Source organism: Setaria viridis, chromosome 3 (genome assembly GCF_005286985.2).
Source record: "Setaria viridis chromosome 3, Setaria_viridis_v4.0, whole genome shotgun sequence".
In the NCBI taxonomy this organism is placed as follows: domain Eukaryota; kingdom Viridiplantae; phylum Streptophyta; class Magnoliopsida; order Poales; family Poaceae; genus Setaria; species Setaria viridis.
In genome coordinates this window covers 5644659-5666718 of record NC_048265.2, presented here as the reverse complement: position 1 = coordinate 5666718, position 22060 = coordinate 5644659, and the positions used below count along the sequence as shown (strand labels likewise).

Sequence of the window (22060 nt, the reverse complement as noted above, 5' to 3'; positions counted from 1 at the left end):
GAAAATATTATAGAGTAATTACTAACTAAAATATATCACAATTGGATGAACATATTAAGTATATATCTATATAAGTATTGTGTTCGAGTATTTAACAAACGAGAGGTAGCTCATGGTGATAGTTCTGTAATAATGTAGTCTCATTTTTTCCATTGGAGGCTCCGCATTAGTTCTCACGAAATAAGCTAGAAAAAAGAGACAAATTCTCATAAAAATTAAAAACATCAAACACCAATCCTGTAAACTCTAATAATCATAGCTATTAATCTATTATCCTACGATACAAAATGGGAAAAGTATGAATATGGATGAAAAATGCATAGACTAATTATTAATTAAAAATCAATCATAACTGGACAAAGATAGGTACATATCTATATAAGTATTATGTTGAAGTACTGAAAAAATAAGAGAGTAGTAGGTAAACAATTTTGATTATTAGCTAAAAGTTTAATTTCTAAATAATTTTTAAATACATTAGTTTCTAAAAATATTAACCTGTACAGGAGCACGGTTGATGGACTAGTTAGTGATAAATCAGTGTCCTCTGAAGAGTTTGCAGTACATATGTTCATATTAATTTACTGCAGGAACTATGGGTCAGGCCTCAGTTCTCATGTGTGATAGATGTAGGTTCGAGTACGATTTGACCATTGACATGTACAAAAAAACAGAGACATGCATGCATTTACATGTACAAAAAACAGACGTACCATGAACATGAGAACTGAGAAGGCACGTTCACCGTGTGATTTCCCAAAGTTTGCTGGGGCAGGGTGATCTTCCCTAACTTGCAAGAGTCTGCAAGCATAGAAAAGGAGCTCAGGGCAATTGATCGATAACGGCGGTGTTACACTGGTGTTGCAGCTATGGGTAGATGCGTGCAATAGCTTGGTTTGCTCTCCTCCTGTTCTTGAATCCATCCTAGCGTGGCATGAAGCCCAAGAAGAAAGATGGTGCTCTTGCAGCTCGTGAACAAGAGGCATGGCTTCCTCTCTGAACAACGTTCTTTGCTGGGCCATGTATATGCAGGCTTCCTTGCTGACGCATCGTCATCATCCAGAATAGCCAATTTCCTGGAGCCTCACATTTCCACAGTAGTAGGTTTATAGTTTTCTTTTAATTCATCCAGTACCATATCCGGGCCTCTCCGTTTTCTACTGATATTGGCTCAGGGTGGCTCGCTGGTTGTTGGGGCAAGCTGCAGGGCACAGCGGAGAAATAAGATGGTGCTAATGCTAGCAGTCAGCGAAGATGTATAAATCCAAGGATGGAGCATATCATCTATATGTAACTGAGTAACTGCTTTGCTGCTCCGTACTGATCACGCAGTATTCCTGCCTTTGCCTTTAATAAGAGAAATAGAAAGAACAGAGTGTGCGGGCGCTTCGATCCATCTGCTGACTGCTGCAAGGTCGTCAGCATGTGCAGTTTGCATGGTGATCGAGGCACATAGAGAAATACATGGTGCGGGCGTGCGGCATGTCGAGAGTAGAAAGAGATACCGAAAGAATGAATCTTAGAATTCTCTTTATTTATTAAATGAATGGTTTGGTTACATATTTATAAAGGGAAAAGTGTATGCTCAAAGGGCATCATGTCCCTTGGAAGTTGACCCCTTCGTGAAAGGTTCACACACTTTCGTGAAACGTCCTCTACAATTAACTCTATTACTAATTGATCGCTAATTGTTTCGCAACATGACAGACCATATGATCAAGTATGAGAGTGTTAGTAGCTACAGCTGCTATAAATAATCCACCACAAATTAATAATGCTTCGTAATCGGATCCGTCCAGGACCTCCAAGTCCATTCTCGCAGCGAACAGCCAGTGATAGCCAGACGGTACATGCAGTAGCGCCACTGCTTCCAAAGATTCAACGACCGCCGAACTAGTGTTACTGGTGGATCACGTGCCAAGTAGGACACACTAGTGGCCGGATCACGTGCCAAGTAGGAGTAGAACACCGGATCACGTGCCAAGTAGGAGCAGAACACTGAAAAACCGTGAATTGGAGCTGATAACTCTTTTTTCTCCACCGGTCTACCGCCACCAATGAACTCTTCATCAGTACATTGCAGCATATGCATTCCAAAAGAGGCATCATCGAAGTAGGACACATGGTCTGGAACTCAAATCGGCGCTAGCTTCTTTCCTGGTGCCTACCATTCTCAGTGCAATATGGAATTCGTATGGCCTAGCTAGTGTGGTTTTACTCTGCCCTCTTGTGCTCACATCTTTCTCTTCTGATCTCTCCAGGTATTGATGATGGACACTGTAAAGCAAATGTGTGAATGAACTATATATAGGGTAGTAGTCATGGAGTAAAACAGTACTCCAAGAATTATTACTTTTGTAACAAGTACAGAAAGTCTGCAGTCCATTCACTAAAGACGTGTTTGTTTCCTCTGTCCTGTAGTGTACAATGTGCTTGGTAGGTGACGGTGTGCTTTCGTCTTGCATTCAGTCTCAAACTTGAAGAGTATGTCACTTTACTTACCAAATGGTTAGGAAGAATAGCTTCAGTACCGTATTGATGGCGATCTCATCCATTTTATGAACTTGATCTACTTTCGCTGATGACCTTAATTTCACTACTACCATTATAATAACAAACCAAATCGCATACCTCTCTCTCTCTCTCTCAAAAGATGAAAATTGACCTCCATTAATAACTTGTACATTTACAGAACTCAAAGCTGTTTATTACTGCATTCCATGTGACAAGATTAGTTTTAGAATAGTTGGAAGCTGAATTTTGCAGAAGGGAAAAATAAGATGGTTCTAAGAATTAAATATACAGTTAACCCCTCAAATCATCTAATGGTGTAATTTGATGGTTCTAAGCATTAAGTATATAGCTAATGTATGCTTGTTATTAAGTATGCTTGTTAACCCCTCCCTTAAGTATGCTTGTTATTATTGCTTAGTTGGAGATAACTCGGCATATAAGCTCATTTAACTTTTTTTAAATGAACTGGCAGAAGAGCTGCCTGTTATATTAAAACGAAGGAAAGCCGAACGGCTACAAATGTACAAAGGTCACACAAAAAAGAAACTGAGACTCTTTACATGTTATGAACAAGCCTAGCTAAGTGTTTTGCTCCCGCCAAAATCCAATTTGGGGCCTCGTCTCTTATCCTCCCAACGATCACCGTGGATGGTAATTTTTCCTAATTGTAATTTTTGTCGCTGCTGCAAAAAGGAGACGATCGGTGCTATTGTAAGGAATGTCGGTTCCACTCCCGCCACAGCCACCGTAGGCGAAGTGCTCTACTAAACTTCCAAGATGCAGGATGCCCAGCCCGCCGGCTCATTTAATTTGTTGGCTTACTTAATTGCAGGCAATGGGTGTTGCTGGCCAAGGACATGGTGAGAACCAGAGAATCCGGCCTACTAGTCCCATCCTGTCATGTTAATCACGTTGCGTGTCCTGCTGTTCCTGAAGCGAGCTTATTCTGAAAATGCCCTTAATTACATGGCGAGCATAGTGGTGGCAAGCATGTTTTGTGCACTTTTGGTGATCCGTCATTCTCTGGTCATTGTCCATGAAGATCTACCAAAGCAAGCAGAAGCAACGCCCTCGCGGTACGCCGTTTACTGATGCCTTCCATTTCTGTAGAATACTCTCTTTCTCTACCATAGAAGACGATTAGTGTTTTTTGAAACCTTTTGTAAAATGGTCTTCTTCACAACACCGCATACTCTCTTTCTCCTCTGTGGTCTGCCGCTCCTGATTCTTTGCATATAAAATGGAAGGGTGGAAGGCTGTAAGGGCGAGACAAGAGAGTTATTGTACCAAATATATGATGGTTAATGGAACTTTACTTCCAAAGCATTGACGATGCAATATACTATATTATTAATAGTTGCCATGTGGTTAGATATCAGCTCTTGTTATTGGTAGCCGCGAGTGTCAACCATTGATGTACAAAAGGGTAGCCAATTAGGATTGAGGGGTATCAGGAGGCTCAACAAAAAACGAGAATGTGTTTGCAATCGCTAAGCTTTACTTCGGGCATATTTGGTTTGAGTTGCTTATGCATGAGCAACTTAAAATAAGCAAATAAGTTGCTTATGAAACTAATCACTCTTGCTTATGGGGTTGCTTATTATAAGCAAATAAGCAACTCTTGGGTTGCTTATGGTTGCTTATGGGGACTAAAAGGTGCACTTTACACCTTCTACCCTCATTCAATGCACTCTACTCCTCTCTCTCCCCTCCCCCGTCGCCGGATGCCCGCTCCCGCGCTGGCCCGCCGCTCTCGCCGCCGGCGACCTCCGCCCGCCGCTCCAGCCCCGCCCCGGCGCGCCGCTCCCGCCCCATCGCCGCCGCCGGCCACCTGCTGCTGCTCCCTACTCACCGCTAGCCCTGCGGATTTGGTCGTGTGCAGGAAAGAAGAAGGGTGGGAGGCAAAGAGGGAGCAACACAAGGAGCAAATATGACAATATCCACCTCATTCAATGCTCATAAGCAAGGGTATCCAAACAGCTAGACTAAAAATAAGCAACTTTAAGTTGAGCAACTCAAACCAAACAGGTCCGATCACAATGACATTTAAGTCCTTCAGTTAGCTCCCTTCTTTATTTACCACCATGAGAGAATAAGTCACAAGTGTGGCGTATTGGTCGCTTTGGAGTGGTTGGGTTCAGGCTCAAATGACTAGCTAGAACCTTGCAGATGGAAAACAAGGTCTTCAGTGAGTGCAAAAGCATCCCACGTTTGAAAAAAAAAAGGCATTCCTCATGATCTATTTTCTTAGTACAGTACATCACTAATCATAATCCCAGAATCCCAGAAAAAGGTAAACAATCGTTACTATTTAGATTTTTCCATTCACAAAAACAAATTTGTCTTTGACAAGAAAAAGTCAGCATACATATGAATTAAGTTACCTAACACTTTACTGTAATAGCAAAGAAAAAAATTTTACAAGCATGAAAAAAATGTTTAGGCACCGCAGCCCGAGCCCGACATGCCCAGGGCCCAAATATGTTTCTTTTACACGACGGCTCAAATATATTGGTCAGTCAACTCTTTGCAACCATTGTTCCAGGGATGCTCGGATTCTCAGTCACATTGAATATTCGGAGGCTAATTAGGAGAACTAAATATGAGTTAGTTATAAAACTAATTACACAGATGGAGGCTAAACGACAAGATGAATCTATTAAGCCTAATTAATCCATCATTAGTAAGTGGTTAATGTAGCAATACATTGTCGATATCATGAACTAATTAGGTTTAATAGATTCGTCTTGTCGTTTAACCTGTACAATGAATTTTGTAAATAATCTATATTTAATACTTCTAATTAGTATATAAACATTCGATATTTCTAATTAGTATCTAAACATTCGATATAACAGGGATTAAAATTTAATCGGGGATACAAACACCCTACCTTTACGAAATCCAGTTCCAAACACTCCGTCGCCGATTTTGGAATTGGCATCATCATCATTCTCCGAATCTCCGATTCCGATGGGAAACTCGGAATCGAAGATAGAGGCGGCCGCGGCGGCGGCCGTACTTATTTAGCATAACAATAAAGCTCGCCATGGCCGGAATCGGCGGCAATCAAATCGGATCCCCAGTTTCGAGCACCGATTCGCCCCCAATGGAGGAACCGCCGGCCCTCGGCGCCGACTGGTCCAAGCTGCCGGCGGACATCCTCACCAGTATCCAAGGCGAGCTCGAGTTCCCCGATCTGTTCCGCTCCGCCGCCATCTGCCACTCCTGGCGCGCCGCCGCCAGGTCCCTCCGCCGCCACGGCCTCTACTCGCGCCCGCAGACCCCCTGCCTCCTCTACTCCACCGCCGCAGCCGGCACCCGCGCCGCCGAGCTCTACAGCCTCGCTGACAAGAGCTCGTACACCATCCCTCTCCCAGACCCGCCCATTGCCGAGCGCAGCATCGTCGGGTCGTCCCACGGGTGGCTCGTCACCGCCGACGCCCGCTCGGAGCTCCACCTCCTCAATCCCGCCACCGTCGCCACCATCGAGCAGGTAAGCCCCGTCCTCGACGACGCTGGCAACCTGCAAAGGTATGACCTTTCTTTCTATGACGCCACTCTCCCTAGGAAGGAGAACCAGCCGCCGCAGCCATATGCGGTGGCCGACTCCGGCGAGTCCTGTATCTGAACGTGGTGCTCTCCGGCGATCCTTCGCGGGGTGATTGCATCCTCATGATGATTCACAATCCATATAAGGAGCTCTCATTTGCGAGAGTTGGAGGCAATAAGTGGCACTGGATCACAACATCGTTTTGGGAATCCCAGTACTTGGACTGCATATACCATGACGGCGCATTCTATGCCATGAATCTTCCTGGAGGGATTCATCGCTATACTATTGAAGGTTCTTGTGCCACACGAGATATCATTTTCAAGGACACCCTGCCATACATGTTGCTCGGACTTCATCCGGTGAATTTCTGCAAATCTGGAGGATCACTACTGACTCAAGTCAGGATTCACTAGAAACGCATACGAGTGACCTTGAAATATTCAAGGTTGACCTTGACAAGCAATGCACTGTGGATATTGACACCTTGAATGATGATTCATTGTTCATCGGGCGTAACTATTCGTGTTGCATTTCTACAAAGGATTACCCTCGGCTGCAGCCCAACCATGTTTATTTCATTGACGACGATGAGTATTCGCTAATGGATGAGCAAGATTACCGACGGGATGTTGGAGTGTATAGTTTGGAAAATAGAAGTGCCACTGAGATTGTCAATCCTGAACCCTAGTTGAGCAGGCCAATACCCATATGGATAACGCCAAGTTTTACCAAGATCAACAAATGTAGGTGTGTTCTTTGACATGATCTTTATACCTTTTCTTTAATTTTGGTAAATTACTCATCGACTTGTAAGCTGGTTGGAATTAATCATTTCTTTGTAATTTTTTCCATGGAACAATGTTGTCTTTGTGTCCATATTTATGTATATGCTTATATAGTTTCATGCACACTCTGCTATTGAATACATAGTTTTCATGTTGCCTAGGTCCAAAACCATGGATGAGCTACAACCGTCTCTGCAACTGTGGGCAACAGCTTATCCTTGTATTAACTCAAATCCATTAACTTCCATCTGCCAGCTCCAACTCAGTATGCATATTTCATCACTGGCTCTATTTAAGCATACTCATTTCTTCTATCGCCTCCTCTGGGGTACTGTTCTGAATTTACCTTTGTTTTCTAGGTAGGCTGGGGTGATATAATCTCAATGTTTGATATGCTTACATGTGGTGCGTGCCTGATGCAGGCATGCACTGCTTAGGAACGAGGGGCACCAGGAGGCACACCAAAACAGATAGCGGTGGTCTCACTGCAGTGTCTTTCACTCTTTCTCAGCGACATGTTGCAGTTTATCAAAGACATGCTCTAGAAATCGGTAAAGTCACAAGTGCCTAGTTTGTCCAAAAAATTAAAGTTGGACATCTACTATGTTGTCCATATCTACGGGCAAGAATTTGATTTTTCTCTGTACCCAGCTAGTCCTCATAATCAAATATTGTTGACTTCCATCTACCAGCTCAATATTCAGACTTCGTCATATGCTCCAAGTATATACATACTCCACCTCACACAGGTTTTTTGCTGCTCCTATTGATCATCTAGTACTCGTGATGTGCATGAAAGATATCCGAAGCACATACTTGAACTTGATACAAGCTGCATTCTTTGATTGTGATGCTTCGGAACGAGGGGCACCAGGAGGCACAATAGAACAGCCAGGTTTCACTGCATTCTGTTACCTGGCAGCCTGTAGAAGATAAAGTTCAAGTCACAATAGCAAGTATGTTACTAATCGCCTTACACGTTGATACAATGAAAATTGGACATCTACCAGCTGATTTCCACGGCAGAGCTGAATCGACAGTTGAAAAGCCTTTGTATATAATAATAAAGGCTGTGGATCAGACTATTTCAGAGTTCAGTTTTCTTTTTTAATGAGAGAACGAATAGATCATCAGTTGCAGCTATCGAATGCATAGTTTTCGCATTGCCTAGGTCCAAAACCATGGATGAGCTACAACCGTCTCTGCAAATCATTAGCTTCCATCTGCCAGCTCAACTCAGTATGCATATTCCATCACCGGCTCTATTTAAGCATACTCATTTCTTCTGTCACTTCCTCTGGGGTGTTGTTCTGAACTTTCCTTTGTTTTCTAGGTAGGCTGGGGTGATATATTCTCTATTGTTGATATGCCCGCATGTGGTGCATGCTTTATTCGAGCATGCACTGCTTAGGAATGAGGGGCAACAGGAGGCACACCTGTAATGGTACTTGCTCTGAAGCTTGTTAATCAGGAACATGCTGGAGACATCCATAGAGTCACATGTAGCTAGTTTTTCGTAACAATGAAAATTGGACATCTACAAGTTCTTTGTACATCACCGCTGAATCCAACAATTGTGTTAAGCCTTCGTGCAACAAAGGTTCCAGAGCTCATTTAAATTTTTCTAGCAATGAGAGTGAAGATTTCATCACTTACTGTACGGTGTGTACAACTCAGAGAGAATAGAGTGAAGAAAGATGTTAACTAGCGCAATTGATCACTTGGTGCCCAAGAGAAATTAAAGCAGAACACATGCCCCTGCTCATCGACGTGTATACTGAGGATCTTGACACGCTTAATGCACTGCTGGAAGCTACTGCAAGAACATAATTTACTCTGTGCCCAGCTAGCCCTCATAATCAAATATTATTGACTTTGATCTACCATCTTAGTATCCACACTTCATCATCTGCTCCAAGTATATACATACTTCACCTCCCACAGGATCGTTGCTGCTCCAATTGGTCATCTTATTTCTTCTTTCACTTCTTCTTGGCACTAGTACTCGTGATGTGCATGAAAGATATCCAAATCACATACTTGAACTTGATACAGCTGCATTCTTCGTTTGTGATGCTTCGGAATGAGGGGCACCAGGAGGCCCAATAAAACTACCAGGCGCATTTCCACTGCATTCTATTACCTGGCAGCCTGCTGATGGAAAAAGTTCAAGTCACAATAGCAAGTTCTATTGTATTATTGCCAATCGCCTTCGCACGTTAAGCCAATGAAAATTGGACTCTGCCAGCTTATTTCCACAGAAGAGCTGAATCAACAGTTGAATTAAGTCTTTGTATAATAAAGGCTATGGATCAGACTATTCAGAGTTTAGGTTTTTTTTAATCAGAGAGAGTGAATAGATCATTAGTTGTAGCTTTGCCAAGAAAAATTGCAATTACTGAGCCACCAAATAAGAAATAAAATGGTACCGTACCTCTGTTGAATGTACGCTCTGTACCAAATTACTAATGAAGTGAAGAAAGATATTGGCACGCTCAATGTACTCCTGTAGCTACAACAAGAACCTAATTTACTTTGTACCCAGCTCTAGCCCCCATAATCATATATTGTTGGCTTTCATCTAGAAGCTTAGGATCATTGCTGCTCCAGTTGGTCATCTCCATGTGTACATATATGCTCCGTCTCTCACAGGATCATTGCTGCTCCAGTTGGTCATCTCATTTCTTCTGTCACTCCTTTATCTATGGTGTAGCTGAGGCACTACTCGTGATGTGCAAGATATCCAAAGCACATACTTTCCTCAAATCCATGTTGTTGGATATTAGCAACTCTGGTCTAGTTTCTGTGTGTTGTTCTGAATTTTTTTACTAGCTATAGTAGTCCAGGCTGGGTGGTGAAATCTCAACATTGAACCCTTGATACAGCTGCGTTGTTCACGCGTGGTGCTTTGGAATGAGAGGCACCAGGAGGCACAACAAAACATGTGCAGGTGCAGGTACTCTCGCTGCATTCTGTTAGTTGAGAATAACTTAGCAACCTGCCAAAGTGAAGTTACAAGTAGTAGCGAGTTTGTTCCACCAATCGCCTTTCTGTTAAGAAAATGGAAATTGGACAAACCGCTAGTGATTGCCACGGCACTGCTGAATTCAACGGTTAACAAGCCTTCGTACAATGAAGGCTGCGGATCAGACTAAATCAGAGTCCTGCTTTATTGTCAGAGAGAGCAAAGTAGTATTCATAAGCTGTAGCTTTTGCCAAGGAATATTGCAATTATTGAACACAAGATCAGCCGCCAATAAGAAATAAAATGGAACTATAACTATTGAATGTACAGTCTCACCAAATTGTAATGAATAAAGTGAAGAAAGATATCAACTACTGCAGTCGATCACTGGGTGCTCATCAGTGCGGACGATGCATAGCAATGGAAGAACTGCACCCTCTGGGGTGTTATTCTGAATTTTTCTTTTTCTAGGTAGGTTGGCTGGGGTGATATAACCTCAATCTCAACTGTAGATATGCCTACATCTGGTTCATGCTTGATCCGGGTATGCACTACCTAGGGACGAGGGGCATCAGGAGTGTTAAACATAGCAACTTCAGGATATCTGGCAATAGCCGAACCTGTCCATACCTGATTGATTGGATTGATGAGCAATCTATTGATTGTAATCCTGATTGTAATCTTGTGATTCTTTCCTGTAATTCTAATGTGATTGGAATACAGATCCACCACAATCCTCATGGGTTACTTCACGGTAAATCATTCATCCCACAAGGAGGCACACCAAAACTGATAGTGGTACTGTCGCTTTTTTCAAACTGCATTATTTTTATCATAAATATGCTGCAGGACTTGATAAATTGGCAGATAGCAAGTTTATTGTTGTACTAATCTCCTTATACCATTAAAACAATGCAAACTGGACATCTACGAGAAGACTTCCTCATGGAACCACTGAATTCAAGAATTGAGTTAAGCCTTCGTGCAATTAAGGTTTTAGAGTTCAGTTTTTTTTTTATCCGAGAGCATGTAGATCTTTCCCAAGGGAAATTGCAATTATTGAAAACAAGGTGAACGCAATAGCAACCATAAGTATCCATTGTGAATTTGTAATATACGATGTGTACTACGCATGACAAATAAAGTGAAAAAAGATATTACACTCCGTCCCAAATTATAGGCCATTTTGACTTTTATAAGTTTATAGCATTTGTTATGCATCTATACATAGCATATATCTAGACATAGCATATATCTAAGTGCTTAGCAAAATCTATGAATCTAAAAAAACAAAACGACCTATAATTTGGAACGGAGGGAGTAATTAACAATCGTATTTGATCATTTGGTGCCTGTGAGAAATTAAATTAGAACAGGTGCGGTCGCTCACATCGACATGGATGATGATGATCTTGACACGCTCAATGTATTCCTGGAAGCTACGGCAAGAACCTAATATACTCTTGTACCCAGCTATCCCTCATCATAATCATATATCATTAACTTTCATCTAGAAGCTTCAGCATATATCAACTCTCCATCATATGCTCCTTGTGTACATATATACTCCACCTCTCACAGGATCAATGCTGCTCCCGTAGGTCATCTCATTTTTCAGTCACTTCTTCTGGGGTGTACCTGAGGCACTACTCCTGATTTGCATAAAAGATATCCAAAGCACAAACTTCCTCAGAGGCTCAAAGCCACGTTGTCGGATAGCAACTCTTGTTAAATTTCAGGGTGGCGTTCTGAATTCTTTTACTAGCTATAGTAGCTAGGCTAGGTGATGAAATCTCAACATTCAACCCTTGATGCAGATGCATTCTTTATTTGTGATCATTAGGAACGAGGGGCACCAGGAGGCATAACAAAACAGATACAGTCTCTGTCACTGTCACTGCATTTTGTTGATTAGTTGAGAATAAGCAAAGCAACCTGCTGAATTGTAATCACAACAAGCAAATTTGCTGTTCCAATCGCCTTTTCCCGTGAAGGCAATGAAAATTGGACATATGCTAGCATTAACAATTGGATTAAGAAGGCACCACTGAATTCAACAATTGGATTAAGAAGGCGCCACTGAGTTAACCAATTGGATTAAGAAGCCTTCGTACAATGAAGGCTGCGGATTAGACTATTTCAACGTTCAGTTTATTTTTTTCTTTATCAGAGAGAGGGAAGAGCTCATCAGTTGTAGATTTCTGAGAAAAATTGCATTTTCTGAACACAAGATGTACCGCCAAATTAAATAAGAAGTAAGGTTGAACCATGATACCTACTGAATGTAGAGTCTCCGCCAAACAGAGTAACGAATAAAATGAAGAAAGATATCAACTACTGCAATCGATCACTAGGTCGACTTGGACGCTGCATAGCAATGGAAAAATTGCTCCCTGGCGAGGATCTTCACGCGCTTGATGTACTCCTGGAAGCTGAGCTCCCCGTTCTCCAGCGCGCGGCCAAGGGTGTCAATGGCGTCGTCCGCGGCGAGCTCCGCCGCCTTGCTCTCCAACCACCGCGGCGCGTCCCCTCTCCCTGCAGCCGCGTGCGGTGCCAGTGCCACTCCCGGATCAGGCGCCGGGCTCGTCTTGTGCAGCCAGGCGAGAAGCTTCCCGCGGTGGGCGAGGCTGGCCGTCACGGCGCGCTCCAGCCGCGTCCTCTCCTCTTCTAGGTCGCGGACGGCGCGGTCCATGGCGTCTCCCCGTGTCCGGAGCCCGGCTTGCATCGAGGACATGGCATGGATGTCCTCGTCGACGCCGCCGCGGAAGGCGGCGGCGTCCCTGCCCAGCCTCGCGGCGAGCTTGTCGACCAGCACCGCGTGCATGCGCCGCCGCTCCTCCTCCACCGGCGTCGCTCCGGCTCTGGTGGTCCTGGCGTCGCCGGCGGCGAAGCCGAAGGAGGCCGTCGTCAGCGGGTGGCACATCCTCAGGGCCGCGACGAGGCTCCGCACGAGGCCGGCGAGGCTGGAGCGCGGCACGCTCCAGCCCTCGAGGTACGGCAGCGTGCGGTGGACGCGGCCGGTGCGGTGGTCGACGAAGGGGTGGTCGGGGACGAGCGCCGCCGACGGCGCGGCGGGGAAGGCGAAGACGAGCGGCGGACGGTAGGGGTACTCCCTGGGAAGCCATACGGTGAGGAGGATCGGCGGCAGGGCGGGGGAGACGGCGAGGGGCCCCCGCGCGTTGAGCAGCACGGCGGAGGCGCCGTCGTCGCTGGTGTAGGTGTCGACGGAGGGCGAGAGGGTGGGGAACTCCTGGAGGACAGCGAGGACGTGCTTCCGGACGAGCCACCGGAGGTCGGGGTGCTCGTACGGGGCCAGCGCCGCGTCTACCAGCACCACCGTGCCGGCGGGCGCCGCCGCAGTCGCCATGGACGCCCACCCGTTCTCGCAAACGAATCAAACACTCCCAAATACTCCGGCAGAGATAATACGGGTCACCATAGCGACGAGGCCGTTCTAATTGTTTGGTTGTGTAACGCACGGTAAGAAAAAGATGAGGCCTTTATCATGATTTCAACACGGATTGACGAAGACAAGAAGCTTCTGCTACACAGTGTTTCCATTGAATTTAACGTGTTCATACGGTGACAGCTACATCATGCCATCGGTTATCTGTTTATAATTGTCAAAAAGTTTGCTACTACAATCTCATAGGTGGCCTTGCCGCCAGCAAATGAAGGTGGTGATAATGACTTGATAGTTATCAATCAAGCAAGAAAATAAGTACAGTGCCGGCCTATAACGGCAGTGCCCGTTCTTATACACTCCCTTCGGTCACAAACAAGTGATATTTTGACAATTTTGATTACTGTTTTTATAAAAAAATAGTAAAGTACAGTTTATGATGCTAAAAATATACTTTTTATGAAACTATATATTTCGAGATACATCCAGTACTCACTTTGAAATATCCAAACTCAGATTCAAAACATCACTTTCTCTGCAGGAAATTCAAACATCAGCTATTTATGACTAGAGAGGCACTGTTCATTGATTTAGTCCTCGATAACGCTACATGTCCTACGTCGGACAAGGACAACCCACACGCCGTAGACCTCCGACCATTTCCTGGGTTGAAATCCCTGCTCGAGAACTTTTCTAAAAATCCTGCTCGAGTCTGCTTCCTGTCAAGCAAGGAAATAAGATGAGCTTCATGGAGCTCAGCTTCTTGAGCAAATCGAAAGAAGATGGGGAGGAACCCGTCAGGCAAGAAGAGGGTGAAATTTCTCAGAAGCTGACCGGTCGATCGGAACTGAGAAATCTTCTGCTTCCCTTCACGCGCGCGGATACGTACGCAAAGGTGGACTTTGAGTTGCTGCAGGCCGTGATAGCTACCGTTACCTGTTTAGCTGTTGAAAACTTGAAGCGCTAGCTTGGTAGCACAAATGGACAGGTGGACTTGCGAGTTGATCAACAGAGTTGCCATGGTTACATGTGACAGATAATTCATTACCGTGCGCGGGCTATAGTAACCCATGGGCCTGCTTGGATGGGAAAAAAATTGGACCAGGCCCAGGACACTCTCCTGGGTCATTTTGGGCTGGCTTTTATTCCCAAGTCTAATCGTTGGGCTAGAAATACTCTTGTTTTTGCATTGGCTTTAAATAAAGTATTTTAAAATAAATTGTATGTATTTTAAATGCACCAGAGTTTTCTTTTGGCCTGTGGATGTTGTTGCCAACTACTACACGCCATTTGTGTGCTTGATGGCAAAGCATCCCACCCTGTAGATGTCTGTCCGCTTGGGTGAGGATAAGTAGCCTTCACGAGCTCTGTCTGACTCTTTGCAGTTTCCCTATATAACAATCCAAACTTTTGAAAAAAATGTACTTAGAGATACCTGCACTAATACTACTCTTACAAAAAAAACCAATCTGTTGAATTGTTTTTATACAAAAAGGATATAGAATACATGTTTAAAACATTAACTTGGATTTTCGCGACCGGTGGAAGCGCGGGAAACCAACCCGGTGCGCGCGAAACGGAACACGTTCCCCCCCAACCCCTGCCTCGCCATTCGTGGGACCCACGCCGACTCTAAACCTGTCAGTGACTCGATAGTCCTCGCCTTCTCCAGCATCCCCCGTTTCTTCCCAGTCCCCTGGAAATCCCAATCCAATCCTCCCGGGAACCGATCGAAATCAGCTGGCTTTCGATTACTTGCGCACACGATGGGGATCCCCAACCTTCTCCGCTTTCTCAAGCCGTTCATCGAGCCGGTGCACATCAACAAGTACGCCGGCAAGCGGGTAAAAACAGATCCCCATCCCCGCTTTCAATCTGCAGTTTCTCTCGCATTTTCCATTCCTCCTGATTTCTTGGCATTTTGCGCTGCGTCTGCAGGTCGGCATAGATGCCTACTCCTGGCTCCACAAAGGAGGTTCGATTCGATTGTACGCTGCAATGTATTGACTAGTACTGATAGGGATTCTTTTGGCAGTATTTTTGACATATTTTTCATTGTTTCTTGTGTTCGGTTTATGGTGTTACAGCCTATTCTTGCAGTATGGAGCTGTGTATGAACCCCAAGAGCACTGCAGCCAGGCGCTACATCAGCTACTTCATGCACCACGTCAACCTCCTCCGGCATTACAAAGTTGTTCCCGTCGTCGTCTTTGATGGGGGCAGCATGCCTTGCAAGGCAGCCACGGATAATGAGCGGCAGAGGTATGGTGACTTGAGCTATGGTGATATTTGCCTATTTGGTTACGAATTCAGGGTTTCATGCTCTGTAGTTTTAAGATTTGTGTTGTCGGCTAATGTGCCGTGATGGTAATAGTTTGTGGTGATTTGGGATTATTTTCTTTGTTAGCATCCATCAGGCATTTTTCTATGTCAGTGGTTATGGCACCTCGGATTTTAGCAGTCTTGTTTTAAGGCCAAAATGGAGCTGGGCTGTCATCATTACCTAAAACCAATTATTGTTATGCTCATAGTCCAATTTGATAGTTATATACTGCCCTGCTATTAAGATTTCTTTGCGGTCTATTATAAGAACGTTATTATGCAGTTCCATACACCTAAGCTGTACATTTAATTCTCATTGCTATTTACATTCAGGAGGAGGGAACTCAGTCTGAACATGGCAAAAGAAAAGCTTGAGCAAGGAAACACAGCTGCCGCCGTTGATCTATTCCGGGTAAGCATATACTTTTCTTCTTGCAGTTGTTGGCTTGTTGCCATACCAGAAAAATTGCCACAACCTTTTGACTTCCAAAATGTTAGCTGTCATTTTGATATCCACAGACATTGAATGCCAAAAACTTGGTCCCTCCATTCACTTCTACTTGTCGTTTTGGACATTGCCATGTAGCCATGATCTCTAATAACATCTTTGACCACTATTTTTCTTTGTATGTATATGTTATCGGAATTTATTAAAAACTACAGTGACAATCTATTGAAATCATTTCCATGTGGCAAGTGTAATTACTGTTTTTTATTATGTTGTCAAAGTATTAAAAGCAACAATTGCAACCTATGGTAACTTGGGAATATCTTTAACCCATGAGAACTACCTTAAATTTCTTGGTCCCTATTTCCTTTATGGACAGAGAGTCTGGAAGCTATTTGTGCATCAACTCTTTTCGGTGAAAAACAAGACACAGGGTGCACAACTATGAAGTACTGGACTACTGGTTCTAAGCTATTTGCTTATCACTAACTGTGTAGCTCTAGTATGGAAGGGGAAAACTAGTCAGCAAGGGCAGAAGTTCTGTTAATTTAATTTACGAAGTAGAATGCAAAATATTACAAAGCCAAGGACTGAAGAAAGAACTCAGTGAACACCACTTGTAACTCAGGATTGAATACAAATCTTTAATACTGAAATTGACTCTGCAACAAAGGATGTTCCATAGCAGCCGGGAACGTGGGACGTGGCGTCCCGGGAACGATTACGTTCCGGGAACGGGAACAATTAGTGTAAAAACCTTTCATAAGTGCCATACCACATTCCTCGTTCCACGTTCCTGATCCCATCGTTCCGGGAACATGGCTACTAATCCACACTATAAGAACCAGTATGATAGCCTGATAGCATATTGTGTTGCACCATTAACCAAGCAAGAGCCTGCAGCAGTTTCAGTTGCTGCTCTCCAAATTGTACTGATTGAAGGGAGAAATAGAACCTGCATACTGGATGTCATATTCAGATTTTGCCTGGTATTGTCCATGCGTTCTCCACTTCCATGTAAATTTGTCTCGCTGTGCTTGATCAATCTTTAGTGAATGGATGTGGTGCTAGAAACTTGTCACTTGATTTTCTTGCATTCTGTAGTGATCATTGTTTGACAATCCCAATCTTCAGTGTAGCTCTTGAAATGCTGCTAGAATCACATGGCTTGGTTGGTCTCATTGATCTCATGATATAGAGTTAGAAGGCCAGTTGGCAAGCAACAAGCAAGTTGTACAACAGCACTAATCTGAATAAAAGAGGGTTCCTGTAACCCTTTATTATGATTAGTAGGAGCTGGATGTGATTAGGATTCTCTGACACTGATTTGTATATGTTCATTTGCAGAAAGCTGTGCACATTACTCCATCGATGGCTTATGAACTAATTCAGGTGCTACATTGGAAGTAATTCTTGTGGACTTTCTTTACCTTGTATAGAAAAATTCATACGTTTTTTGTTTTCCAGATATTGCGGTCAGAAAATGTTGAATTTGTGGTTGCTCCATATGAAGCTGATGCACAGTTGGCATATCTAACTACTCTTGATGCTGATCAAGGGGGCATAGCTGCTGTAGTTACAGAAGACAGTGACTTAATAGCATATTGTTGCCCTGCTGTGAGACAATCACTTTCTCTTCACATGCTTTTCATTCTGTTTTTAGTATCTAACAGATACCAACTTTTAGATTATATTTAAGATGGATCGATTCGGGAATGGTGAAGAATTCACAATGGAAAGAACCCTAAAGACAGATAAAGATGGTCTTTCCTTCCGAGATTTCGATCAACAACTTTTTACAGGTAAGTCATGCCCACGTCTGGTCGACTACTAAGCATTGACTTGAACATTTTCCCCAGCTAAATTATATTGCTCAAAAAAGAAAAGCGAATTGAGTACTGCTCCAGTTAATCCACCCTAGGGGACCTATGCTACTTGCTTTCTACGTGTTGCAAGAATACTATTTGTTAGAAATACAATTCTTAATCTATTCATATATTATCCAAATGGCAGTATAAACATGTTAAAAGATGAAGGGAAACTGCAGAGAACACCTTATAAAACGGCTGCATTGCACATATACTTTTAATGCTGCTGACATTTCATTTTATATTTGGACAGGCATGTGTGTTCTTGCAGGATGTGACTTCCTTCCGTCGATTTCAGGCATTGGTACTAAACGAGCATATTCTGTCATCTCAAAATATAAAGACATAAATCGTGTAAGAATGATTACTCCCTTACTGATCTTGTGCTAATCAGCAAACGAAACATTACTTACTCTTCATATTTCGGCATAGACTTCATCAATAGCTTATATAGGCACCATTTGAAGCATATGTACAGTTTGCTAAAAGTGATAGTACACTATGAAAAATTTTAAGATACATTTATTTACAACACAGAATGTTTATGGAGCTATTGTGTATTTTGTGTTCCAATACTTTGTACATAGGCTAATGTAACATCACTGCATAAGGTACTTTTTTCTGTAATAATTTTATGTTCTATAACCATAGTTTTTTCTGCAGTGGTTTTATTTTCTGTAACCGTTGCAATATACCGATTGAACTTCTGGAGCTACCAACTTTTTGAAAGAAAGAATCTGACATGTAATTTGCAGCATTTACATTTTCTTAAACAACACTTATTTTGTACAGAAGTATAAAACATTGTTTTTAAGATTTTCTGTTTGATAGCAGTTGTATATCGTTGCACAAGTGCACTCTCGATGATTAAACCAATTTTTTGTGCTGAATCTTGTAAATGTCTGAACAATCTGCGCTCTGCAGTGATGAATGTTGTTTTCTGGTATAAAGAGCTGCCTCACTGATCTAAGCATTGCCAGGTTATATCAAACTTAAAGCTTGACAAGCGGTACTCTGTCCCAAATGATTATGCTGATTCCTTTTGGAGAACTCTTGCAGTGTTCAACCATGCTAGAGTGTAAGACTGTACTGTGTTTATCTTACTTTGTGCATCTGTACGGCTTGTGAAAAGACACTGATAACTGATGAGCCATTTTCTTTCAATGCCCCAGATATGATGTCAAAAGCAAGTCACTTAAACATTTGAAACCTTTGGATGAACAGTCTCTTACTTCCTTGGATGGAGACCTGGATATTCTTGGACCGTATCCTTATAAGTTTTTGTTTGATAAGCCTGAGGATGAGGCATCTGTATACAGTGTTTTTGGCTGACTACATCTCTGACAGTACTAGCATCAGTACACAGGGGCACAGTTTTTGTACTACCAATTTCTGAAACTTCCATTGCTGGTTGCTTCGGTAAATGGCTGATCTATTTAGGGAAAAACTAATTTATAACTTCTTAGGGCACAAGTTGCTACTAATTTGGGTGTGCGGTATTCTGTCCTTTATTCCTTTTTGTTTTCTGAAAATGCACTTGCTTTGTGTCCTGGTTATGCTTTGTATTTAACCAGTGGTCATATATGTACTTCTCATTGTAGCAAATATCTATAATGGCTTATATTGTTGCTGCCCAAAAAGCAATGATGTTAATCATAGTCTTCCATAGAATTATTCATTTTCTACTCTCACTACTTTGAATTCCTTAATCATCTAAAGAGCATTATCACCATCAATTGCAAGAGGGATTGCAGAGGGGCACCTGAATCCTATTACCATGAAAGCATTCGACCAGTACTCCAGGATCATTAGCCCTATTGATTTCCTTGATACCTCGGCATTTGAAGTTGCTAATCAATGTGGTTCTCAGGAAATTTCGACACAAAAGAGCTGTATTACAATCCTTTCATCCCAGGAAAGCAATGAAAATATGATAGGTGAGTATGATATTGGACCAACTTAGAATTATTTCACGATTAACTTGTTGTTGAGCTTTCTTTTTTGCTAATCTAATCTCTTTTGAAGATAAAAATGGATGATTATGCCCTCACTGTCCTACAATACTCCAATGAACTAGGTCAAATTCAGGACTTCTCATTGTGTTTTTTATTTTATTATACAATGTTTGCAGTTGATGAGATTTCAAGTGATGGGAAAAAGTGCAAAAAAGGAGTTCTTGCCCTTAGCAAATTTCTACTGCAGAAGCAATCCCCCCGAGTGGAAGGCAATGAAGTGGAGCCAAAAAATATCCCTGAGAACAACCCATTCAAGAAAAGGAAATTACCTACTGATAAAGGTCAAGAAATAGGTCAAAATGAGTTAGTTCTTGATCTGCAAGATGAAAAATCAAGTCTATCGTGCTCATCATTGTCACAAGAAAGCAACCACACAATCAAGAATACAAAACAATTGAGTTTGGGCCAAGAAGATCATGATGAGCCAAGTTTGTTGGTGAATGAAGTACCTGTTGCTATTTGCTCATCATTGACACGGCATAGTGTCAAATCTGTGCCAAATAAAATAGTTTCGAAGAGGCAAAAAATTCTGAAGAGGTCAATGGATAAGACAAACAAAAAGGTTAATGGAAGTAGTGGAATATTGAAATTTTTCACGCGGTTGTAATTCTGTTCACCCACTTTTTTAGTTTTTCATTTCAGTTGTCAAGAAATGGATGCACTGACAGACTTTAGCATCTGTTTTTGCCATAGTAGGAAAATTTTGTTTATTTTGAAATGAGTTCATTTGTGATGGGTTCCAAACATGATTTTATTCCAATTGGAGACCCATATCACGGAATATGTTAATATCATGCCCAACAATAATTTTAATTAATTTCATTTCGATGCATATACATGAATGCTGGCTATTGCTCTAGGAAAGAACTAGTTTACATGGTAGTAATATATAGACACTAATAAATAATTTTTGTGAAATAACTAGTAGCTGGCATTATACCCAATGTCGATGCAATGTGCCACCTTAGGCCAATGAAGTTTTGTAACTACTGTTGTACATATATGCGAAACAAATTATTATTGAAACTTGCCATTAAGTCAAAAAAAACTGTGATTATCTGATGGCTCACAAACCTTGTGTTTGCCAACCACAGTACATAAAGTGTGCTTTTGTGCTGGTGGGCTTGCGAAGTACCCTCTGTTTAACAGCATCTGTGAAATGAATATTGATTTTACTTGGGGTCCTAAGGACGTTACATAGTTTGGCATTTGCGATGCAACTGTGATTGGAAATGGAAACTTACCATTGTACTATCCAACCAAATGTCATTGCAGAATCTAGTTTGGCATCTATTCTTAATTGGAAATATTCCCATTTTAAGAACTCTTGTTTCACTCTCATTAGTCCTGACCAAAAGTGACATATAATTATTTCCTGGTTTTACTTCTATCTGTACATAAGTTTCCAACTCCAGCTATACTCAGTTTCCTCTCAAACCGTTCTACAACCCCTTCCAATCTCTATTCCTTAGCTTCCAAGTGGGTCACGAAATGGCAACATATTTGAAGGGTAACAGTACTACAAAAATGATTTCTCATAGCACCACCTTTTACCATAGATGCTATCATTAAAAAATTGCATGTGGAATTCATGAAACGTCCCAGTGTGGCCGAGGACATCCAATATCACGTCCAAATAATTGTGTGTACTAACTGTCAGCATCCTGTAGCAACTCCATACAAAAAAGAATTAACTTTTATGGAAGTTATCTTTAGTCCAGATAATTGTTCAGAGACAGAGCAATATATAGCTTCACCTTTTTAGCTACGAGGGTCATTGGGAGGCACATTTTGAAAATACACATTTTATATTTGACTTCTCAGTCAAGATGGCAGAAAATTGGCATTCAAATAATAACAAGAACATTGCCATTGAAATGATGGAGAGATAAGATACTTATGAGTTCATATGGCCGTGTTGTAACTTCTGAAGTGATCAGTAGCACTTGTAAATCCTGTGTTTTGCAATAATTTTAAAAAATATGTTTTTTGTGCAATACACAGGTATTAATATAAATGTTCTAACTATACACCTAGGCTGTGGCTTCTCTATAATAAATATGATAACAAACCAGAATCTTGCAATGTATAGCGCAGCAATTTTAGAGGTTATCGCAACTACAAACCATGAAAACTGCAGATGACATATAATGGAGTATATTTTAGGAGTTTAAGACAGATTAA

General features: G+C 42.2%; 2 protein-coding genes and 1 pseudogene across 2 annotated transcripts; 2 read left to right on the top strand and 1 right to left on the bottom strand.

Annotated features, from left to right (window-relative positions):
- The first annotated feature begins 5425 nt into the window (after positions 1-5425).
- Positions 5426-8421, top strand: LOC117847000 (F-box/kelch-repeat protein At1g57790-like; annotated as a pseudogene).
- Positions 8422-11949: 3528 nt separating this feature from the next.
- Positions 11950-13395, bottom strand: LOC117847629 (protein ELC). Its single transcript, XM_034728869.2, has one exon. The coding sequence runs from the start codon at positions 13185-13187 to the stop codon at positions 12171-12173; it is 1017 nt and encodes a 338-aa protein (XP_034584760.1). The 5' UTR covers positions 13188-13395; the 3' UTR covers positions 11950-12170.
- A 1429-nt stretch (positions 13396-14824) lies between these two features.
- Positions 14825-20693, top strand: LOC117847235 (exonuclease 1). Its single transcript, XM_034728404.2, has 12 exons — positions 14825-15067; positions 15162-15198; positions 15311-15485; positions 15879-15957; positions 17341-17385; positions 17461-17610; positions 17681-17795; positions 18115-18215; positions 18842-18939; positions 19034-19126; positions 19581-19798; positions 19993-20693. Exons 1-12 carry the CDS (start codon positions 14990-14992, stop codon positions 20481-20483), a joined length of 1680 nt encoding a protein of 559 aa, XP_034584295.1. The 5' UTR covers positions 14825-14989; the 3' UTR covers positions 20484-20693.
- The last annotated feature ends 1367 nt before the right edge of the window (positions 20694-22060 follow it).

Coding starts and splice junctions, on each gene's coding strand:
- LOC117847629 (XM_034728869.2), bottom strand. CDS start 13,187: ATGGCGACTGCGGCGGCGCCCGCCGGCACGGTGGTGCTGGTAGACGCG.
- LOC117847235 (XM_034728404.2), top strand. CDS start 14,990: ATGGGGATCCCCAACCTTCTCCGCTTTCTCAAGCCGTTCATCGAGCCG. Junction 15,068..15,161: donor ACAAGTACGCCGGCAAGCGG/GTAAAAACAGAT, acceptor CTGCGTCTGCAG/GTCGGCATAGATGCCTACTC. Junction 15,958..17,340: donor CCGCCGTTGATCTATTCCGG/GTAAGCATATAC, acceptor GTTCATTTGCAG/AAAGCTGTGCACATTACTCC.